This window comes from Ictalurus furcatus, chromosome 14, assembly GCF_023375685.1.
Source record: "Ictalurus furcatus strain D&B chromosome 14, Billie_1.0, whole genome shotgun sequence".
NCBI lineage: Eukaryota > Metazoa > Chordata > Actinopteri > Siluriformes > Ictaluridae > Ictalurus > Ictalurus furcatus.
In genome coordinates, this window is record NC_071268.1 from 20163967 (window position 1) to 20183898 (window position 19932).

Consider the following 19932-nt stretch of genomic DNA (forward strand, 5'->3'; position numbering starts at 1 on the left):
GGCATTGTGTTAATAATGTATGCCTTTTACTTCTATGTCTGTGTGGAGCTGTCTGAAAATACACTCACTTTCTGTGCTTCTAACCTAGATTCTCACACACCACAGAACAGAACCTTCACATGTGCTGGGCTGGGACCAAGAGACAGATTACCTGGAGCATTATGTTATTCTCTCTCTCTCTCTCTCTCTCTCTCTCTCTCTCTCTCTCTCTCTCTCTCTCTCTCTCACTCGCTCTCTCTTTCTCTCACCACCTCTTTCTTTCTCAGATCTGTAATAGAATAGAATAATCTTCTCCCACACACTGTTCTATCAGAGGAACGCAGTGAAATGGCACAGTGAACAGAAGGTTCACTTACTTATCTCTCATCTCGGATCTCGTTTTCTCAAATCATGATGAGGGCAATAGTCAAGGAAAGACATAAATGGAGCTCTCAATATGTCATGAGGTAAAATACTGCATATGTATAGGAAATCTATCTCAGTTACTGTGCTGTATTGCTGAAGGAACTTGTTTTTGGTAGTCAAGGTTTGAAACTGAAATTCATATCCAAGCTTGAGCATGTAAAGTAACAGTTTAGTCGCTCATACACTCGTATACAAAATCCAACCCATGACAAGTGCCCACAAGGTGTTTATATTTGGGGTAGAGAAAGAGAAGCTTCATTAAGCTTTTCAAACTGAGTTTAGACAAAGGACCTTGCACCATTATCAACTAGCTCCTCTTGGTCAGTCATGTAAACAGCTAGTGATGAGAAATGATTGCAGCCAGTGTAGAAGATCAACAAAGAGTAAGTCCTAAAATCTTATGTGGTCTTGGTAATAATCATAAAAAGCTGCTATGGGTTTACTTTTAATTTAAGAACACAGACGCTTTTAGAATTATGCTGCCCATTTGTTTTTTATTGATTTATTTCAGTCTTCAAAATTCAGTCAGCCACTTTTGACAAGGAATGATGAGAGACTTAGGAGTCTAATGTGTAATCAATCATTTTGACAGTAAACAGCCTGTTCCCATGAGAAAGGAAAATGGCTTTTCATGACACTGCCTAGTTTTGTGTAGTGCTGACTCACCTTTTCCATTTATGTCATTTTAGATCTGACATGGTATCAGTTCAGATCTTCCAGTGAGAACCATTTTATTTTTTAGATCCGATTCCTGCAACACATTAGGACGCTCTTTTATAGGAACTGGTAGTCAGTCTTGTAAAAGACAGCCACTTTTTCCCTTTTTTCTGTATAATTGTGTTAACCATAAACTACAAGGAACTTCTATTTCAAAACCCTACAGCTGTTTGGGATACTTGTGAGTCCTTTGTCTGCCAGAAAGCTTGTTGGGTTCATGTGCAAGGCCCAGTGTCCATTTGACCCCTTTCCACATTTGAGATATCTGAAATACTGGTTAATCTCTCTTCTTCTCTTTGAATTTTGTTGCCTTTCCTCATTTAGTGTCAAATATGCAAATATTTCTTCTTACAGCTTGTCTCAAACAAGCCATAATAAAGGTTTACTGTTTTAAGCTGTTCTTTGCTGTTTTTTTTTGTGTGTATTTAAATGTGGACATAATTTTGACCCATAATATAATGGCTGTAACATTTTTTTTCCAACATAATAGGAGGGTTAAAAGAAGATTGTAGATATATTATGCATCTTTATACCACAGCGCCATTGATATCTTGATTCTGATTGGTCAGAAAGTGTTCATTTTCCATAACAGAATGGCTGACAATAGTTTCAGCTGCAAGGCAAATCACCTGTTTATACTCATTCAAATATGTTATAATTTCTATAGTAACAACTTACACAGGGTTTTGTATGGAGGAGATTTCAAATAAAACACTTCAGCATGTGCTGTTATTGGAAATTAATCAACTTAATTGTTTGTTTTTCTATAATAGATAGCCCCATTTTGTATTATTCATTGCATAACAGTTAGTCACATTTAAATAGCTACACTTTTAGAAATCAGAAATTTAGGTCACATCTATAATCCCCTTAAAGGTTCTTCAGTTACTTTCTCTTGATAAACCATTAAATATTGTATGTATAACCCTATGACTGGCAAGCCTTTGACTCTCCAAAGAACTGTTGTAGAACATAAGATTTCTTTAAATATGTGCTATGCCTTTAGTCAGAGGCAGATGTCGTCAAATATCATTTGTTCATTCATCTTGATTAACCACTTTATCTGGAGCATTTCCAAGGAACACTGAATGCAAGGTGGGAATGCACACAGAATGGAACACCAACCTATCCCACGCCCCCAACGCACAAAGTCAAAGAACTGAAGTTATATAACTGGTTTGCAGTTTTAAACTGAGAGGGATTTTTTTCCCCTATTTTTTATCCATTCTCATTTTACTTGTATTTTATTAAAATGGTATAAAATTGGACTTAGTGGTTAGCACATTTGCCTCGAACCTCTGGAGTTGGGGATTCAAATCCCCCCTCTGCCCTGTGTGCACTGAGTTTGCATGTTCTCCCTGTGCTTCGGGAGTTTCCTCCTGGAACTCTGGCTTCTTCCCCCAGTCCAAAGACACATGCTGTAAGTTGATTGGCATTTACAAATTGTTCACAGTGAATGAATGTGTGTGTGATTGTGCCCTGCAATGGGTTGGCACCCTGTCCCCCACCTTGTGCCCTGGGAGAGGCTCCAGCTCCCCCTGACCCTGTGTAGGATAAGCGGTATGGAAAATGAACAGATGAATGGATTTTAATTTGTTTTCAGATTTGTATCAGAAAGACTGTGCACCAGTATTATATTTCTTCACCTGTGGAAAGATGAATCATTGTACATAATAATGTAATCATTTTAATGTTAAGGGTATTTTTAAATTCAATTTCAAACTATTCATATTTTAGCTGAACATGTACTAAATATTAAACTAAATATTCAACAGTTCATCATTACCACAGTTCAACACAAACTAGTCATATTTTGGCTTTATCTGCATAGCATTGCATTATGTCATGGAATCCTTCAGTAAACATCTGTACTGATGAGTAGACATTCTTTGCTTTATTATTTACAATACAAAAGAAAATGAGTAAAACAATTAACACAGACTTTTAAAAGTCAAATTCAATTCTGAATTGCTGTACAGAGTGACCACAACTTTTCCAATCACAATAAGGTGTTGTTCACGCATCAGTTACTAAAGCTTTCCAAACACCAAGTGACAGATTTACTTCTTTTAACTGTATTTTACTTGCAAGTTCTTGAAAAGCCTTGGAGATATTTTAACTGATCTTTGATAATAAAGATCTTAGGAGTGGAAAATGTTCATCAGTCAGTCACTCAGCTCTTCCTCATCACTGAAGTATGTGCTCTTCTTGATCCTGGGTTTATACGAGCTGTCTGATGTGGAAGTGTGGCTCGAGTCTCCTGCAGTCTGCTTCCTTCGTCTGTCTTCCTCTTCAATCCGAGCTTGCTGGAAAGCAATGGCCTGGCTTAAACTGTCCAATGCAGGGTCTTCTCCTTCATCTTCGCTTTCCTCGGGCTCAACCTCGTCGACGTGCTTCATCATCAACTTCTTCTTCTTCTTCTTTTCCTTTTTGGGTGGAGGCTCTCTTTCTCCGAGCAAATTGTTTGGGCAGGAGTAACTCAAGTGACCGTCTTCGCCACACTCGTAACACTTGGACTTGTCGGTATAGTTTCTTCTCCTGATGAACTCCGCAGCTCTTCCGTTATCAATAGCGATGCTGGCCTTCACCGTCCTGCCGAAGAGCTCCTTGTGGTTCAGAGACCGAGAACAGTTATGAGCAGACTCTCTGTCCAGGAACAGCACAAACGCGACACCTTTACTCTTCCGCGTTTGTTTGTCCTTCACAATCGTCACCTTAACAACTTTGCCGTATTTCGTGCATAACTTGTGCAAGTCGTTATTAGTCAGCGAAAACGGCAGGTTAGAAATGTAAACAGTGCTTTTACTCGGGGCCAAACCGCCACTCATTTTTCACACACTGTCTTCGTTTTTGTGTAAATACGTTTGAACCGGAAGCGGAAATGACGAACCTCTCACTAGAACAAGTATTTGTTTACTCGTCGTATTATTGGCTCATGGGTTGTCAGTTTGTTTGTTTTTTGTTTTAAATTAAAAACAGAGCAAGTAACAAACACAGAATAGCATACAATAGTACAAAACAAAATGTGTCATTAATTGGTAAGAGGGTATCCGAAAATTCTATTATAATATTTTTAACATGTTAATGACTGAAAAAAAATTCAGAGAATATATGAAACAATCAAATTCCACTATAAACACACTACTTTTTTTATGTATATAAAATTTTGCCATTCGTATAAATAAATTAACAATGTATTCAAGACCTTTGTTAGCATTGTTTTCATAATACACAACGATATATTTTAATGTAAAATAGTATTTAATCTTTACTAAATTAAAGATAAATTCTCCCAATTATTTACAAACAAAAGGATGTACGTTTGCAATCTCCCAAAATACGCTTTTCTTCCGCAAACGTTTCAAAAAATCAAAAACAGCACTCCTTTTTCTCTCTCTCTCTTTTTTTTCAGAAGACGTTATTCGGTTTGATTGACGTTACTCTGAGCCTATCATAGGCGGCGAAATGAATGACGCAGTGGAACAGACGCTTCAGCCAATGACAGCTCGATTTTGGAAAGTCAACTGTGAAGCGCCAAGTGTTTGAGCTCGGAGAACGAAGGGAGAAAATGGCGATATGAATTCGTTATAAATTGTGCTTTTAATGTAACGTTTTATACATTGTACGTATATTTCAGTCAGTGGGGATGTTAAAATGGTTGTTTTTTTATAGTTCGTGGTAAATGTAGACCTTTAGATACTTTACAGCAAGTTAGTTGTGTTTGAGTTTGTTTAGCTACTGTGCTAACATAACGTTAAGATGTTGCTAATGGAGCATGTCACGTAGCCAGCTAAGTAAACTAGACTTATTGAAAAATCCAGCCATGCAGTCTCCACTTTTATGTGTGTTTAGTCGAGCCAGGTGCGTAGATTTAACCAATACTGACATTATTTAACATTATTAATGCATTTCCAACCATTTTACGATGGCTGCTCATAATGTTGTTTTTGCTATCGATGTGGACTATCAGTCTGAAGAGCTCCACCTCCCAAGAGACTTGTATCTGAGTTCTTTAAAGCAGTGGATATTAAAAGTTCTGCTTTCCTTGGGTAGTAAGTATGGTTTCGAGAACGTGCGATGGGGTTACAAGTTTTTCCATTCAAGAACTGTAAAAAGTGCCAGTCTTATAACAAGAAGCACAGATTTCAGAGAACTTCAGGAGAAAGCGTTCAGTGAATTTGAGGTGGAATTTGTCCATAAAGTTGGTGTCGATCAAAAATCCTCTGGTGAGCAGAACAGACTGCGACCGAGCCCAGCTGTCTGTGTGCAGAACACACTAAAGGAGATCCTTTTGGACTTCCAGTGGGACAGACCAGACATAACTTCTCCCACGAAACTCTCATTGCGACCCAGGAGGTCAACCAGGAGCACAGCAAATATTCCTTTGGCAGATGATGATACTTCATGCCAAGGACAAAATGTCGTGTTTGTGGTCTCAGCATGTCCTTATTCCAGAAGAGAGGTGATGGAGTTTTTGCAGCTGCGCAGTGGTGACGTTGGAAGTTCGAAGGATTTAGCTGAGCTTATTGTACCAAAGGGTCTAATGGACATGCTGGTTCATCGGAAAGTTGGCCTGCACTGGGCCGATTGCAGTTCTCGTGAGGTATGTTTAAACCTTTTTAATAATGTGGCTATTTAAACTGCATACGTATATCAAACAACCACTTTGTGTGATGCGAAGCACTTTTTCGGCAGGTTAATGATGAGACTGATGAGTACACTGGCTTGAAGACCGTCATGGAGGCGCTGCAGCCAGTAGCTGGAAAAGTGATTCCTGTACTCATCCCTGGTATGAACCTGAAACATAAAGATCCTAACCCAAGCACAAGGAAAAACAAGGGAGCGCTTGCCTTTCCAACTGGCTCAAGTACAGCATACATTTTGTCCTCTGAAAAGACCTACAAGCGAGCCTTTCCGGCTCTCGTAGGAACGCTTTGCTGGGGTGCAGGTAATGAATATTGCCCCAGAAAAGTCTGTTTTGACACCATTATGAATCTCATGTACTTTAACTTTGACACCAGTGTTCCCTTGTGTTACCAGATGAGGACAAACAGACCTGTAGTGTTTCACTGGAGCCGGTGTCGTGCAGACAGAGGCATCTGTGTGCTCCTGTAGAGGTGACTCTCAGAAGCGTGCTTCTCGGCCTGGACACCTGCCGTCTCAAACAGTCTGCTTCAGAGTGCTGGGTCCTGTTTCGTCCAGAAAAATCAGAGCAAGATCAAGTCGCTTTTCAGAGTCTCTTCAAGGAGCTTTTCATTCTAGCTTCTGACATGGTAACAACATTTCTCTACGCATAAGCTACTTTAAAAGCAGTCATGAACTGAAACAAGCCATAGTGCTTCTTTGTGACATGCCTTATTAGGATTGAACACACATAGTGCTAAATTTTTTTTTTCCGTGTTTGGACAGCTAGCAGATGTCAGTGAAGGAGGTCAGGTCCACTCTGCAGTACTGTCAGTATTGTCCTCCAGTCTGGCTCTTCTGACAATTCTCCACAGTGAGGAGGCTCTGAGTACATGCCTTGTTACATCAGAAACCACAGACCTTCCTGACACCTCAGATCTACCGGAGATTGTCAGTAGTGTTCTCAAAAATATCATGGAAGATGAAGATACCTCAGGTATGTACGTCACAAATGTTTTAATAAGCTGCTATGACTTTTTTCCAATGGCAAAACACAGACTGGCTCGAGATATTAGGTGTAACTAAGAAGCTGACATGCTTCGCCCCTGCAGCAATGTTAAACTATAAAGTTGCTTTCACATGGTTTAAATCAATCCCTAGTGCATTTCCCTGTTCATTTAATCAGATGGTGTGAACCAAAATAATCTCTCTAAGACTGGTGGTCGATGTCTACTCCCAAGAAAACTCTGTTGTGGTTAGATTGTAGTTACCATATTCTTGATGCACTAAGGGTTGTGTATAGGCTTTTTTATTTTTTCGACACATGAACTGGATGTAAAGGTTGATGGCAGAATGGCTGTCAGAAATCTAATCTAATCTAGCTCGCTGCAGAAATGCCATGTGTTCTTTATATTGGAGCTGAAAATACTAATGTCCTACAGTTATTTATTATTTGTGCTTGTTAATTTCTATGATTTCTATGTGCATTTGAAAGGTCTGTTTATCTTTTCCGTTTCCATATTTCTGACGTATTAAATAAATTATTTGGTCTGCTCAAATCTGTGCAGTGTGAAAGTAAATTGGACCAAGTAGAAAAAAACCCCCAGAAGATTAAATTTTACTCGGACTATGCAAACAAACTAATAACTTAAAAAGGGGTCTTAGTTGACTAGGATTGTCTTGTCTATACACATTATGCTACATCCTAAGAATTATGTTGTGGAAGAGGAGAGGAGCAGTATCTAGAACAGTAAATATTCATTTTTAATGCATTTTGAAATAACATTTGCATTCCCCAGAACAACCGAGTCCACATCAGATTCCTGAATGGGCAACTCAAGAGCTTCAGCAGTGGACTAATCTAACAACAGAGCTTACAGAGGGCTGGTTTCCTCTATCTGACCAATCTGGGATTAGTTGCCATTTGATGGAGTCAATGAGGTGTTATTTCTTATTTGTTACTATTAGAAGGGCTACTATAAGTCTTATTATACATCGAGCCATTTGATAGAAGTTGATTAGGAGTTGTTTCTACAATGAGTAATAATAAAATGATTATTATTAAGGCATATGCCACTTACTGCTTCATCCCCCGTAGGCTTCTGCATGCTGCTCTAGAGCAGCAAGAACAAACAGAAGATGACACTCAGGAGCAGGAGCTGACGAACAGCCTAGCAGAGCTTTATCAAAACAATAAAGATGGACCCAGCAGTGGTTCGAAAGGCAAAAAACGTTAGTACAGCGTTAATAGCTATTGATATTCTAATATTTGATCCAGTCTATTATTATTTAACATGGCGGGTACAGTGCAGTGAAAAAGTATTTACCCTCACCTTGTTCCTCATCACTTCTGGAATTTCAACTTTGGCATAGTATGTTACTGGGAAAGGCCTTTTAACCAACTTCATGCTCTCGACAAAGTTCTATTTAAGTGTTTATTTGATTGAACAGGGTCTGCAGTAATCAGGCCTGGTTGTGTCTTGTCCAGCTGAACCACATTATGAATGCAGTTTCATAGATTTGGGAAATTAGTAGCTATGTGGGCAGAAACATTTTCACACAGGCCCAGTTGGTATTGGATAACTTTTTTTTTTGCTTCAATAAATAACATGATCATTTACAAACTGTATTTTGTGTTTACTCAGGTTACCTTTGTTTGATCTTAGATTTTGTTTTCATTTCTGAAACAATTTAGTATGAGATATATACACAAAAGCAGGAGAAATCAGGAAATACTTTTTCACAGCACTATATATAATCTTTGGAAATATTTGTAGGGGCATTATTTCCAAAACCTTTATGATTTTGAAATTCAGTTTGCATGTTGAATACGAACAGTTTACTAATGACCTTGGTTCTGTAGGAGGTACTCAGCGTACACCAGTTCGCCAGAAGATGAAGACCATGAGTCGCTCTTTGCAGATGCTGAATGTTGCTCGCTTCAATGTAAAAGCACAAAAGAGTCAGACAGAAACCGATTTTTCCAGCTCTTCCAAAGGCACAGCGAAGCGAGGCAAGAGATGCTCCAGGGAAAGGACCAGACCTGGTCCCATGCGTGAGTAATAAAAAAAGTTTTAAGTCTACTATAAAATGAATTTTTCCTTTTGTTTGGTTTTATTTCTACTGTATTTGTACAACTCTTGTAATTTTTGTGAGTCTGTTTTTGCCATGAAGATAGCCTTAGATGCTGACATGGCATTAATAGCTACACTATTACTATAAAACGAATGCTCATGTGTATTTACAGTGGATCTGAAAATAATGATTTGTATATGTAATTTATCCTAGATTTTAAAAACGAAGAGGAACTGCTTTCCCATTTGAACCTGAGGTATCAACAAGCTGTGGAGGATAAGAGCCTCGCTCTCATCACTCAAGTGCAGGATCTGCTCTCAGTGGTGGAAACCTTCATTGATAACATTGATACCGGGGTGAGCAAGACGAATTAGATGTGTCATTACAGACAATGTAATGACATTGTCTGCTTTAGTGAAAATGTTTGTAGTTATTGACCATTTTATCATGTCTTCATTGGCAGGCTTCGTTCTTAAATATAATCAAGAAGAACCTCTTAAAAAGCACACAGTCCATTCGTCAGCTCTATGGAAGTACTGCAGATGCTGAGAGTAAAATCAGAGAGTATGTGTTGCTCTTTTGTTAACATCTTAAATAAACAATTCTGTCTTAAGGATATTATAGATAGCAGAAACATTTATTATTATTATTATTATTATTATTATTGTTCACCTGTGGAATAATGCAAAAACTTTTTTTTTAATATGTTACCTCTAAGTTGTCAGCTGCAGGTAGTTCTCAGACTTGAGCTGTGCAAACCACTGTCTTCAGATGATCAAGATCATATGGAGCAGATGGTGGAGGAGGTAAGAAGATTTTGCTGAAAGTAGTAAAGATTAGGCATTGTTTTGTTTCTAATTATAATGTGCTAATAATGGAATTTAACCTAAGCATAACATCCCACTGTAATGAGCTTTCCGTTGGGATTTGTCTTAGGTGGCTGGAATGCTGCGGGTGATATCTTTGACAAAAGACCCTGTTTACCTGTCAAAGTTCATGCAGGAGGAGGTTTTGCCATTGTAAGTACTTGAACTCTGATGGAATACAAATTGTGAAGTTGTAATTAAAGTTGATTCTGTTCTAACTAGAAATGATATGTTTACATATGGTATGTTTTATAGGTACCTGACTGGCATACCTAAGGTCCTGGCAGATGTCTACCACAGTCTTGGAACCCAGCTGCCTGCGGTACTTGTTGCAGTCCTGCCTGCTGATTTTTTTAGTGATGACTCAATGGCAAAGGAAAGTGTTTCTGTAAGCCCCTCACCAGTGTCAGCCACACAGAGCCTGGTCTCCAGTGTCGGAGATCGGCTTGAAGAGTTACGCAATCGCTCCGCTAAAAAGAGAAGGTGGGTAACAAACAGAAAGAATATTCAATTCACATGTTGATGACAGAATTGTGTATAATGCACTGTTCGTTTACTTTCAGAACCAGCATGCTTACACGTCATAAGAGCATGACGGAGGCCCCACAGAACATCCGGCAAATAGAGATGCCCAGGAAATCCACACGACAAGTGAGTATAGTTCGGTTTTAATGTTTTTGATGCACTTGACTGGGAAAATCACGGCCACTGCTTTACTCTGTCGTGACAGGCCAAACCAAAGGAATATATTCCTCAAGGAAAGCTCAATGTAGGAGGCCAACCATCTCAAAAACAAACAGTTCAAGGCATGTAATGCAAAATCTTATTGCTAAATACTTCAGGCTTTAAGTATAATGTTTTGTAGTAGACAAATGTATTGCCTTTCTGTAAACTGTCAACAATATTTTGCAGAAGTGACAAAGGTGAGGAGAAACCTCTTTAACCAGGAGACAATGTCCTCCTCAAAGAAAGCGAAAATGCCTCGGAGCCAGTCTGTATCAGCGGTAGATGTAATGAAGAAACGGAAACGATCACAGATGGAATGTGGTAATAAACATTTGCTATTGTTGTCAAAGAATATAATGAGACAATACAGCTTTTGATGAGTGTATTACTTTATTATTATTATTATTATTATTATTATTATTATTTTAAAAACAGTTTTCCAATTACAGGACAACACACTTTACTTACAAAAAAAGTATCCGAGACGCCCCTGCATAAGCAGGTATCAAATCGTCTATTATATAGACAAAGGAATAGCAGGTAAGTTTCACAAATGAAGCATTAATGCTGTTTGTCATGACATTGAGCACATGGTTCTTGAATTATTCTTTTAACTCAAAAGGGTGAATCAGTAGTGCATGTCTTCTTTGTCAGGAATTCTGGTGACACTGATATGGTGATTGTTGAGGAGTCTCCAGTTAAACCTGCTACGGGTCAGTTACTTTTATTTATCGTAATGGTGTATGTTAAAAGAAACATTTCGTTAAGATCTTTGTTTTATTTTTATCTTGACATCCTTTTTTTTTGCTAGATTTGAGGAGGAGTCCTAGAATAAAAAAACTTGCAAGGAGACATTCCAGTGTCTTCTATTCAAGCTCACAACCACGCTCTCGAAATTTGGATAGAGCCTTGTCCTCCTCACAGCTCCCAGTCTCTGAAAGTAAAGGTGAACAAGAACACGTTGTTTTTGGATATGCATTATTTTTCCATTCTTACTGGGACCATAACACACATATTAGATAAGTATTGATCTTTAAATTTTAAGATCTTGATATTCTCTGAGGTTATATAATAAATTTGTTTTTTTGTGCTCACAATTGTAGGTGCTATTAATATTCAGGCTGTTAAGTCACCAATGAGACTTCTTTTTGGTGCTGCTGAGTCCCCTGCTCGCCCTTCCACATCCAAATCTATCATTAGAGACGCTGAAGTTGATCGGCTCGGGTCGACAGATTCTGTCTTTGAGGTAATAAATCTTCCAACACCAATGAACATACAAGGTTGTGTATTTTGGCGGTTCTCCTCACAGTACACTGGGGTTCTACTCCGCTGGCAGAAAGGAAATAAGCATTTTTCGATCCGTATAAACAAACAAATTATTTTATTGCCAAAACTGTGTTATAAGTTTAGTCAGGACACTGTTGGCTTTGTGTGTGTGAAGTGTTTAGCTACTGCTGAACAGGGAGATCGGAACAGATCTTATTAATCTTTTGCCTTTTTACTAAAGATTTCCGTGGGGTGGAAAAGGGAGGGGATTGAGCCCCCTGATGGGCAAACAGTTCACACCTCTCCACAATAACATTGGTACAGAGCTAAAATGGACAGCACAACAAAAGCTTTTTTTTTTTATTGTAAAACGGCGTATACAACTGCCACAATAAGATTATAACATTTAAATCCAATATCAGAGTACAAAGACGAAAATTCAGTTCATTCCTGCTTTTATAAAGCATGCATATTTTTATTGTTATATAGTCCATCAGCGTTATTGAAGGGAAAAAAATGCAAAGTTCCACATTTAGTCACAGATGTCATCTTTGAAATGCATTAAATGTTTTGGTATCCCACGCCTCTGGATTTTAGTAATTAGCCATACATTGTAGTTAGACACATTCGAAAATAGTGCTATCTGCCTTGGCTACGCGGAATAAACCATGGTACAAGTTTTAATAGGTCAGTCTTACTTTACTGACACCCACATGAACCAATTGTAGAAAGTTTTAGATTTCAAACAAGACCTCACTTGCCAAGATTGACCATTCAGAGACAGAACTACAACAATGCGTAATCTCCCCCACTTTTATGCACGCACCTACAGTGCTGTAAAAAATTATTTGCCCCATCCTGATTTCTTCTGTTGTTATGTAGTAGTAGTATATCTCAGATTTTTCATTTCTGAAACAATTTAGTATAAGATTAAAAAAAGGCAACCTGCGTAAACAGGTTACATTAACGTACACAACTCAGACTGCTATATGGCACCTTTTTACTTCAACTGTGAGCATTTGCCCTGCCCCACTTTTGCACATCCTGCACTAATGTACAGTTAATGTCTTTATTTATATTTTCCTAAATCTTTATTTTTATATTTTTATGCTCATAGTTTACATAGCTTTATAGTTTTTTTAATGCTTCTCATTTTCATAACTTTCTCTCCATTTATCTTATTAATATTCTAATATTCTTTTATTTCTTGTATTTTACTGTTATTGTTGAGCACCAGTACACCAAGACAAAATCCTTGTACATGTAAATTTGTGCAATTTCTAGAGGCAGTATGCTATTGGGAGATGTTTTGTGCCATTTGGAGATGTTTTGTGCCCTTTGGAGAAATTTTTACCTTTGTTTAGATAACCTCAAACAGAATTTTAGTTGTTGAAGATAACTCCTTCAAATTTTGGATGCTTATAGTCCGGCATCTCTGAGAGCAGGAATGGGATTGATATCATCAGTTATTTTTGAGATATAAACATTTGTGTTTATAACATTTAGATATAACATTTAGATATATTTAGATATTTAGATATAACATTTGGGTTGCCCCTAGGTGGCTTGGTAAAAACAGAACTACTTATGAAATACTGCAAATTCTTAAAGGGGGGGGGGGGAGAGTTAATGTATGTAATCTAATTATTAAATCTTAGACATGTTAGGCAAACATGTGCTGTTTTTTTAAAGCCATTTAAGCGTTTTGTTCTTGCACTTTGCCCATGCAGAACCTAAACCTTGTGTCATACTGTGGAGCATTTTGTGTGTCGTATTGTGATGATATTTTAGTTGACGTTATTTAAAATTGATTTTTAAGCTATCAAGCTTTAGATTAGGAAATGAAATCTCTAACAATAAATCATTAAATTGCAGAGCCCATGGTGGTTTCCAGATTCATCTTAAGAACCACAGTTGTGTACAGCACAATGCGTATACTGTGTTTTATTTGGGTATATTGATCCATTTGATTTCCCTTGACACTTAGATGCATTAGCAAAATTAAAAGCCTTTAATTTTTTTCTGAAAAATATGTAAAGTAACATTTTAACCTTGTTTGGGGAAAAAAAGAAAGAATAATAGTTAATATTTATTTAAAAAATAAGAAAATACAGTTTTATAACCCTACCCCGAGTATGTATTTAATCAAAAAGCATCTACTGGATAAGTTATTATTGTTATTTATTTACTTGTTTGTTTCTTTTGCTAAATATGTAATCTACAGTATATGACAATGATGGCTTCCTATGTGCTAAAATCTCCTAAAAGGGAATGTCTCTTTGTTTTCATTACCATGCTGACATACGTTAATTTTTTTTTTCCCCAGAATTGCAATAAAACCCCAAGAAAATCTCCATACAAACAGCTTGGTTCTTCAGTCGGGAGCAGAACTCCAAGGACACCCAGGTCTTCCTCCAAAGCTCAAAGCTGTTTCTTCCCTAAGAGCCCAGGCTGTGCTGTAGGAGAGAACAGTATGGTCCTCCGAGGAAGTCCATTTAGATCTCCTGCTTCAAAAAGTTTAGTGCTGGAAACACCACAGAAAAGCCTTCTGAAGAGCATTCTTAAAACCCCTGTGAAAAGCTCTGTGGAATGTTGGTCCCCTTCTGGCCCATCTGTTAGGAGCCCCAACATGAGAACCCCAAGGAAAAGTGTGACTTGGTCTCCATCTCCATGGAAAGGATTGCCAGAACAACCATTTAAAGTCCCAGATTCTCCAGTTTCCTCCATTAGATATTCCCCAAGATTGATCACACCAAGCAAACTTTGCAGAGGTCAGGGTGATATTTTCAAAACTCCCGAAAAATTAAGCCAACAAAAAAGTAAGTTGTCCCCTAAAACGGCACAAAGAGTATCTGAAATTACTAGAAATGCTGGCAGAGAAGAACCCCAGCTGGGTCAGAGGTCAGACAAAATTAGAAGAACGTTAAGTTTGCCAGAAAAAGGTGACCCACAGAGTCCAGATATTCTTTCCTATGATCATCCATCACCACCAACACCAGGAATAAAAACACCTAGTAAAAGCCCTGGACCAACACACACAATGTGTACTCGTTCTGGAAGAACACCACTTAAACGTTCCTCTACTCTGAATTGTGACAAAGCTAAAGGCCTAACTGATGGCTCTTCCTCCAGAAAAGATACATCACTTATTAAGGAGAGCTCACCAGAACCAACTCTTAGATGGGCATCATCTGGCAGTCATACACCTGTTCAAAATCATCCAACGACTTTGTCAGATGAGACTGAGCATAATCAGGCACTACATCATGAGACTTGGACAACAAAAGGTATTGATGGACAGAATGAAAGCATTGAGATGATGGAGGAGGCATCATCCTCAGACACCCAACAGTTTGACTCCTCACAGTTCAGTGCTACTTCCATAGACGAGAGTATTGATATAGCAGAAGCTTCTGTAGTGAAGACCGAATTAACTGGTGGCATTAAGATGAACATTTCTTTCTCACGGAAGTCATCTAAATTCTCAGAGGTTTTTGAATTCACAGGCACACCAACTCATCCTGCTAAAATTACGCAAGGGTGTAGTAGATATGGCTTCCGTCAGACTCCAGATCGGCAACAAAGAAAGGCAGCCGCACGACTCGGTTATTCTCCTGGGCTTCCAACGTTCTCCAGGCCACAAGCTTCAGGAACGCCTGCACATAGAAAGAAGCAACCTGCTGAACTCAACCCTCTTACTTATCAAGTAGAATTGGAAATGCAGGCATCAGGTTTACCTAAGCTTAAGTTCAAACGTACTGACTCTTTCAATTCGGGTGAAACATCTGATAATGCAACCAAAGGACTAGTTTCACATATAAATAACAAGCCATCTAGAGTTGATAGCCCACTTACACATTGTTCCAAACATCGAGAACCTAGTTGTATATCCCCATCTCATTATACACCTGGAAAAGGAGGTGTTCAGAAATATATATGCCAGTCAATCACTCCTACAAGGCTGCATACTAATAGCCCTTCTCCCCTGGGTCCTGGGGAACACATGCCTTGGACCCCATCTCCTCAGAGCCTAGGAAGGTCAACCCCAGAGAACTTCAGGACTTGGCCTCGCAAGAAAAGGGCACGGACAGGTTTGTTGGGGACTAAGGAGATCAAGGAAGGTGCTGAGATCTTGGAAGACCCAGAGCTTGATGGGGTGTTCAGACTACCAGGGACTGAAGAGCCTAAGGAGTTGAGGGATGCTCCTGCTTTTAAATACACATTAGGTATTCCATCCAAGCACTGCTCTTCAGAGGAGATGGACTGGGCAGAGTCTGTGGTGCAGAACTGTGACAAAAGAGACATGAAATGTGATGAGTTGTCAAGGATAAGTGGGAACGGATCACTTGGCTCAGGTAAGACTTGTACCAAATATCACTTATTAGCAGCTTTATGATTCATTTAAATTGTAATACAAACTTCTGCTTGACTAATTCAAATGGTTATTTGAAATCTCCAATCAGGGTGCTACTACATATAAATTATATGATTAAAAATAATAAACATTTAATACATAATGCATGAATTCTCTCATACATTTTGGTCCATAAATATTTGCACATTGACAAACTTATTATTTTAACTGTTTGCCACAGTATATTTCGAGTTAAAATTAAATAATGAAAAACCACTGTGGTGGATGACAAAAGAATTCTTCCCCAGGTGAAGACAAATCACTTCACAACAGTTGGCCAGATCAAGAACACCTTCCAGGAAGAAGGCATATCTATGTCAACAATCAAGAGAAGACCATAGTAAATACAGATGGTTTTTGGTAAGCCTCAAAAACAGGATAACCAGATTGCCAAAAACATCTAAAAGAAAAAAGCCCATACAGTTCTGGAACAACATCCTATGTCCAAATGTGACAAAGATTGACTTGTACTAGAATGATTGGAAGAGTGTGGAGAATGAAAGGAGCTGCTCATGATCCAAAGTATACCACCTCAACCCATGGCGTGGGCATGTATGGCCGCCACGGGAACTGGTTCCATTGTATTTATGGATGATGTAACTGCTGACAAAAGCAGCAAGATGAATTCTGAAGTGTATAGGGCTATTATTATCTGCTCAGATTCAGCCAAATGCATAAAGTACTTCATAAAGCAACCCAAGACTTTATTTAAGGCAAAGAAGTTGAATGTTCTGCAATGGCCAAGTCAGTCACCAAAGACATGAAGGTAAAATACATCCCAGGAACAAGAGGAACTGAAGACAGATGCAGTAAAGGAGAACAAACCCAGCATTCCTTGATGTTTATGGATTCCAGACTTCACGAAGTCATTGATTTCAAAGGAAAAAAACAAATATTTAAAATGGCAATTTAAATTATAATTGTTAGTTTGTCTAAATATTTTTAGTCCCTTAAAAATTGGGGGACCACATCCATAAAGTGCTGTAATTTTTAAATCATTCACCACGATTTGGATGTAAATACCTTCAGATTAAAGCTGAAAGTCTGCAATATTCATTGTTTAATTTGAACTTCAATGTACAGTGGTAGAAAACAAAACATGTGCAAAAGTCAAAATTTATGGACCACACAAATCTTCTACTTCACTCAAATTCATGCGATCAGCCAACACATGCATGATTTTTACTCTGTGTCTGGTTTTATGTGGATGCAGAGAACCAGAACGAACTTTCCAGATATCTGTTGTATTTAGTAGGAATGGATTTGTTACTATGCTGTTTTTAGTGGCGAGGTGTTATATAATGCAAACAAATGTGAAATCTGAAATTTCAGACTAATCTGACATAAATGTTCATATAACATTTCCAAAGAATTCCTACTGATCTTGATTTTTGTAGCCATAAAACATAAACTTGCAACAAGACACTTTATATATATTTATTATAACATTATCGGTACATGCCTGCATGTTAGCTGTGTTGGCTTCAGTGGGAAATAAAGTAAGCAAAATTTGGACATGAAATATCATATTGTCTTTATGGACTATGTGGGTGATTGTTTCCACAGTGGTCACCCCTCCACACTCCACAGTGAAGAAACCAGTGTCTGCCAGTGGAATCCTTGCTCTTACACAGTCACCCCTTTTATACAAAGGGAAAAAGGCCTCTGTTACCATGGAAACCACACAGTCTGATGGTGAGACAATTCTACCAGAGACACGTGATATAAAGGCTATATGTACTTAAACAGGCACAGTCTAAATATTAAGATTAGACAGAGTCAAATACTTCCATCCATCCATCCATTTTCTACCGTTTACTCCTTCTTCAGGGTCACGGGGGGTCAAATACTTATTTATACATAAATACAATATATAAATACATATTTCATTGTAAGGTGCCATAGCAGGATGCTTCCACACTTTAATTCAACCTGTGTTGGATGTTTAATATAACCCTGAAGTCTGGTATCATACAAAACATTTTGATTTTACATTAGTTGCATTATATGACCTTATATATGCATTATTTTTACTTTCAGTTCTGTGATCTTTCCACAGAATCAAGTGGAAACTCTGAGCAGTACGGTAATAAGGGCATGCACACATTTAATGTCTCGCCTATTAGCCAACCACGGAGGCGCCAGGCTTGTGTTAGGATGTACAGCCGGAAGAGACTGCTAGACCCATACGTTTTTGATGAACATTAATACTTTTTGATGTCACTGTATTTTATTTATGTATTTCTGTTTCATCATTGCTTGTCTTGATTGTTTTTATTCTTTAGGTGGACTTTAGGATTTTATGCACTATTGTATATATTTTAATTATGTGAAAAATCTCAAAATGGTCAGATATTTCATGTCATTTTAGTGTCATGCCTTTTTAGTTTGTGTTTTCTTCAGTTATTAGATTGTTGAATATTTTCTGCGATTAAATTTTCTTCTCCTACCTCCCAAGATGATTAATTTCTTTATTGTGTCTTCATGCAATGTGGCATAGCTCTTAGGGTGAGAACATTTAAACCGAAAAATATGATTCATTATAGGTATATGCTGATAAACAATGTTCCATGTTCGCTTTTATTTCTAGTGCGATGGTAGTGGTGCTATTTTCATACTGTACACAGACCAAAAATATTTCTATTGCTCGTTTTGTCTGCCTCTTGATAAGTAGAAAAAGTAATTGCAAGAAATGTTGAACTAAATAAATGTGTAAATGTGAAACAAATTATGTTAATAAAGATTATGTTCTTAAGAATTTTCGGTTTCCTTTAGAATCGTGATAAAAATATTCTGCAAGAGTTTTTGAATTTCAAAATCAAAATGCCATCATGTCTACCAAACAGCAACACACAACTGCTTACTCATTTACAAATCCTTTATAATGTGGCCATCTACTGGGCATAAAGTGAACTGCACCAGGCCCTGCTTATTCTAGCAAAGACTCAATATTTACATCTTAAATTAAGAAAATTAAGATGCTTACTGATTTTTTTTTTTACCTTAAAATTCACTCATTCAATTTTAACTATGAGTTATATAATCAATGGAATTTATTCATGAATTGCTCAAAGAGAAAAGAAAGACTAAAGGGGAAATCTGTTGCTCAGGCCCTGTGGAACAGGTCCATAACAGCATCCATCTCACCACTAAATGGTCCTGTGAACCATAAGTTTTCCCAATTATTTAAATTTTTTTGGAGGGGGTGCTCAATATCAGATCATATCAGGTTTTTTTCATTGGAAAAAGTAGGATCCAATGTTCAGAACAAAGGGTTCTACTCAATATACTTCCTCTTTCAGAAAAATGGTAATTTCCCTCTGATTGGCATGTTGGAACTAAACCACCATCAAATCTCACTGTGCTGCTATTTCTACTGATTTATTGTACTGCACTATTGCACTTCCAACTGTCAATAAATACTTTTTAATAATCTGTTGTACCACTGTATCTGCAAATTTATGTTTGTCTCAATATGCCTTTTTTTGTTATTTATGTGAATTTTATAACTTTGTTCTGTACTACTGGGAGCACACACCAAATTTCATTGTGCTTGGCCAATGACAGACATCCAGATTCTCTTGCCATGAGTGTTCTCAAGATGTATGCAGCTGCCCTTCTTGACTCTAATGGACATTTCTACAGTGAACGTTTGCACTTCTGTCTGCACCACATGGCATACACCATGATAATGTTGTGAGAGGAAGGTGGGAAATTAAATAAATAAATAAATAAACCTAGCTCTCAGAACGCAGACTGAGCTGGTCATGCTGGTAGACCTTCTTTGCCAGTTGTGAGGTGCTGGTAGAAAAGAAACAGTTTCTGAATTACTGCTTCTAA

The 19932-nt window shown here is 37.8% G+C and overlaps 2 protein-coding genes across 2 annotated transcripts; one reads left to right on the forward strand and one right to left on the reverse strand.

The window, feature by feature from the left end:
* Nucleotides 1-1944: 1944 nt before the first annotated feature.
* On the reverse strand, nucleotides 1945-4100 carry zcrb1 (zinc finger CCHC-type and RNA binding motif 1). Its single transcript, XM_053641044.1, has one exon. It carries the CDS (start codon nucleotides 3948-3950, stop codon nucleotides 3288-3290), a length of 663 nt encoding a protein of 220 aa, XP_053497019.1. The 5' UTR covers nucleotides 3951-4100; the 3' UTR covers nucleotides 1945-3287.
* Nucleotides 4049-19122, forward strand: ticrr (TopBP1-interacting, checkpoint, and replication regulator). Its single transcript, XM_053641037.1, has 23 exons — nucleotides 4049-4160; nucleotides 4535-5725; nucleotides 5818-6070; nucleotides 6163-6395; nucleotides 6532-6742; nucleotides 7545-7686; nucleotides 7844-7977; nucleotides 8609-8800; nucleotides 9034-9176; nucleotides 9284-9384; nucleotides 9539-9626; nucleotides 9757-9839; nucleotides 9942-10169; nucleotides 10250-10337; nucleotides 10417-10492; nucleotides 10599-10733; nucleotides 10862-10952; nucleotides 11067-11125; nucleotides 11224-11358; nucleotides 11516-11658; nucleotides 14005-16033; nucleotides 17659-17787; nucleotides 18152-19122. Exons 2-23 carry the CDS (start codon nucleotides 5048-5050, stop codon nucleotides 18298-18300), a joined length of 5520 nt encoding a protein of 1839 aa, XP_053497012.1. The 5' UTR covers nucleotides 4049-4160; nucleotides 4535-5047; the 3' UTR covers nucleotides 18301-19122.
* The last annotated feature ends 810 nt before the right edge of the window (nucleotides 19123-19932 follow it).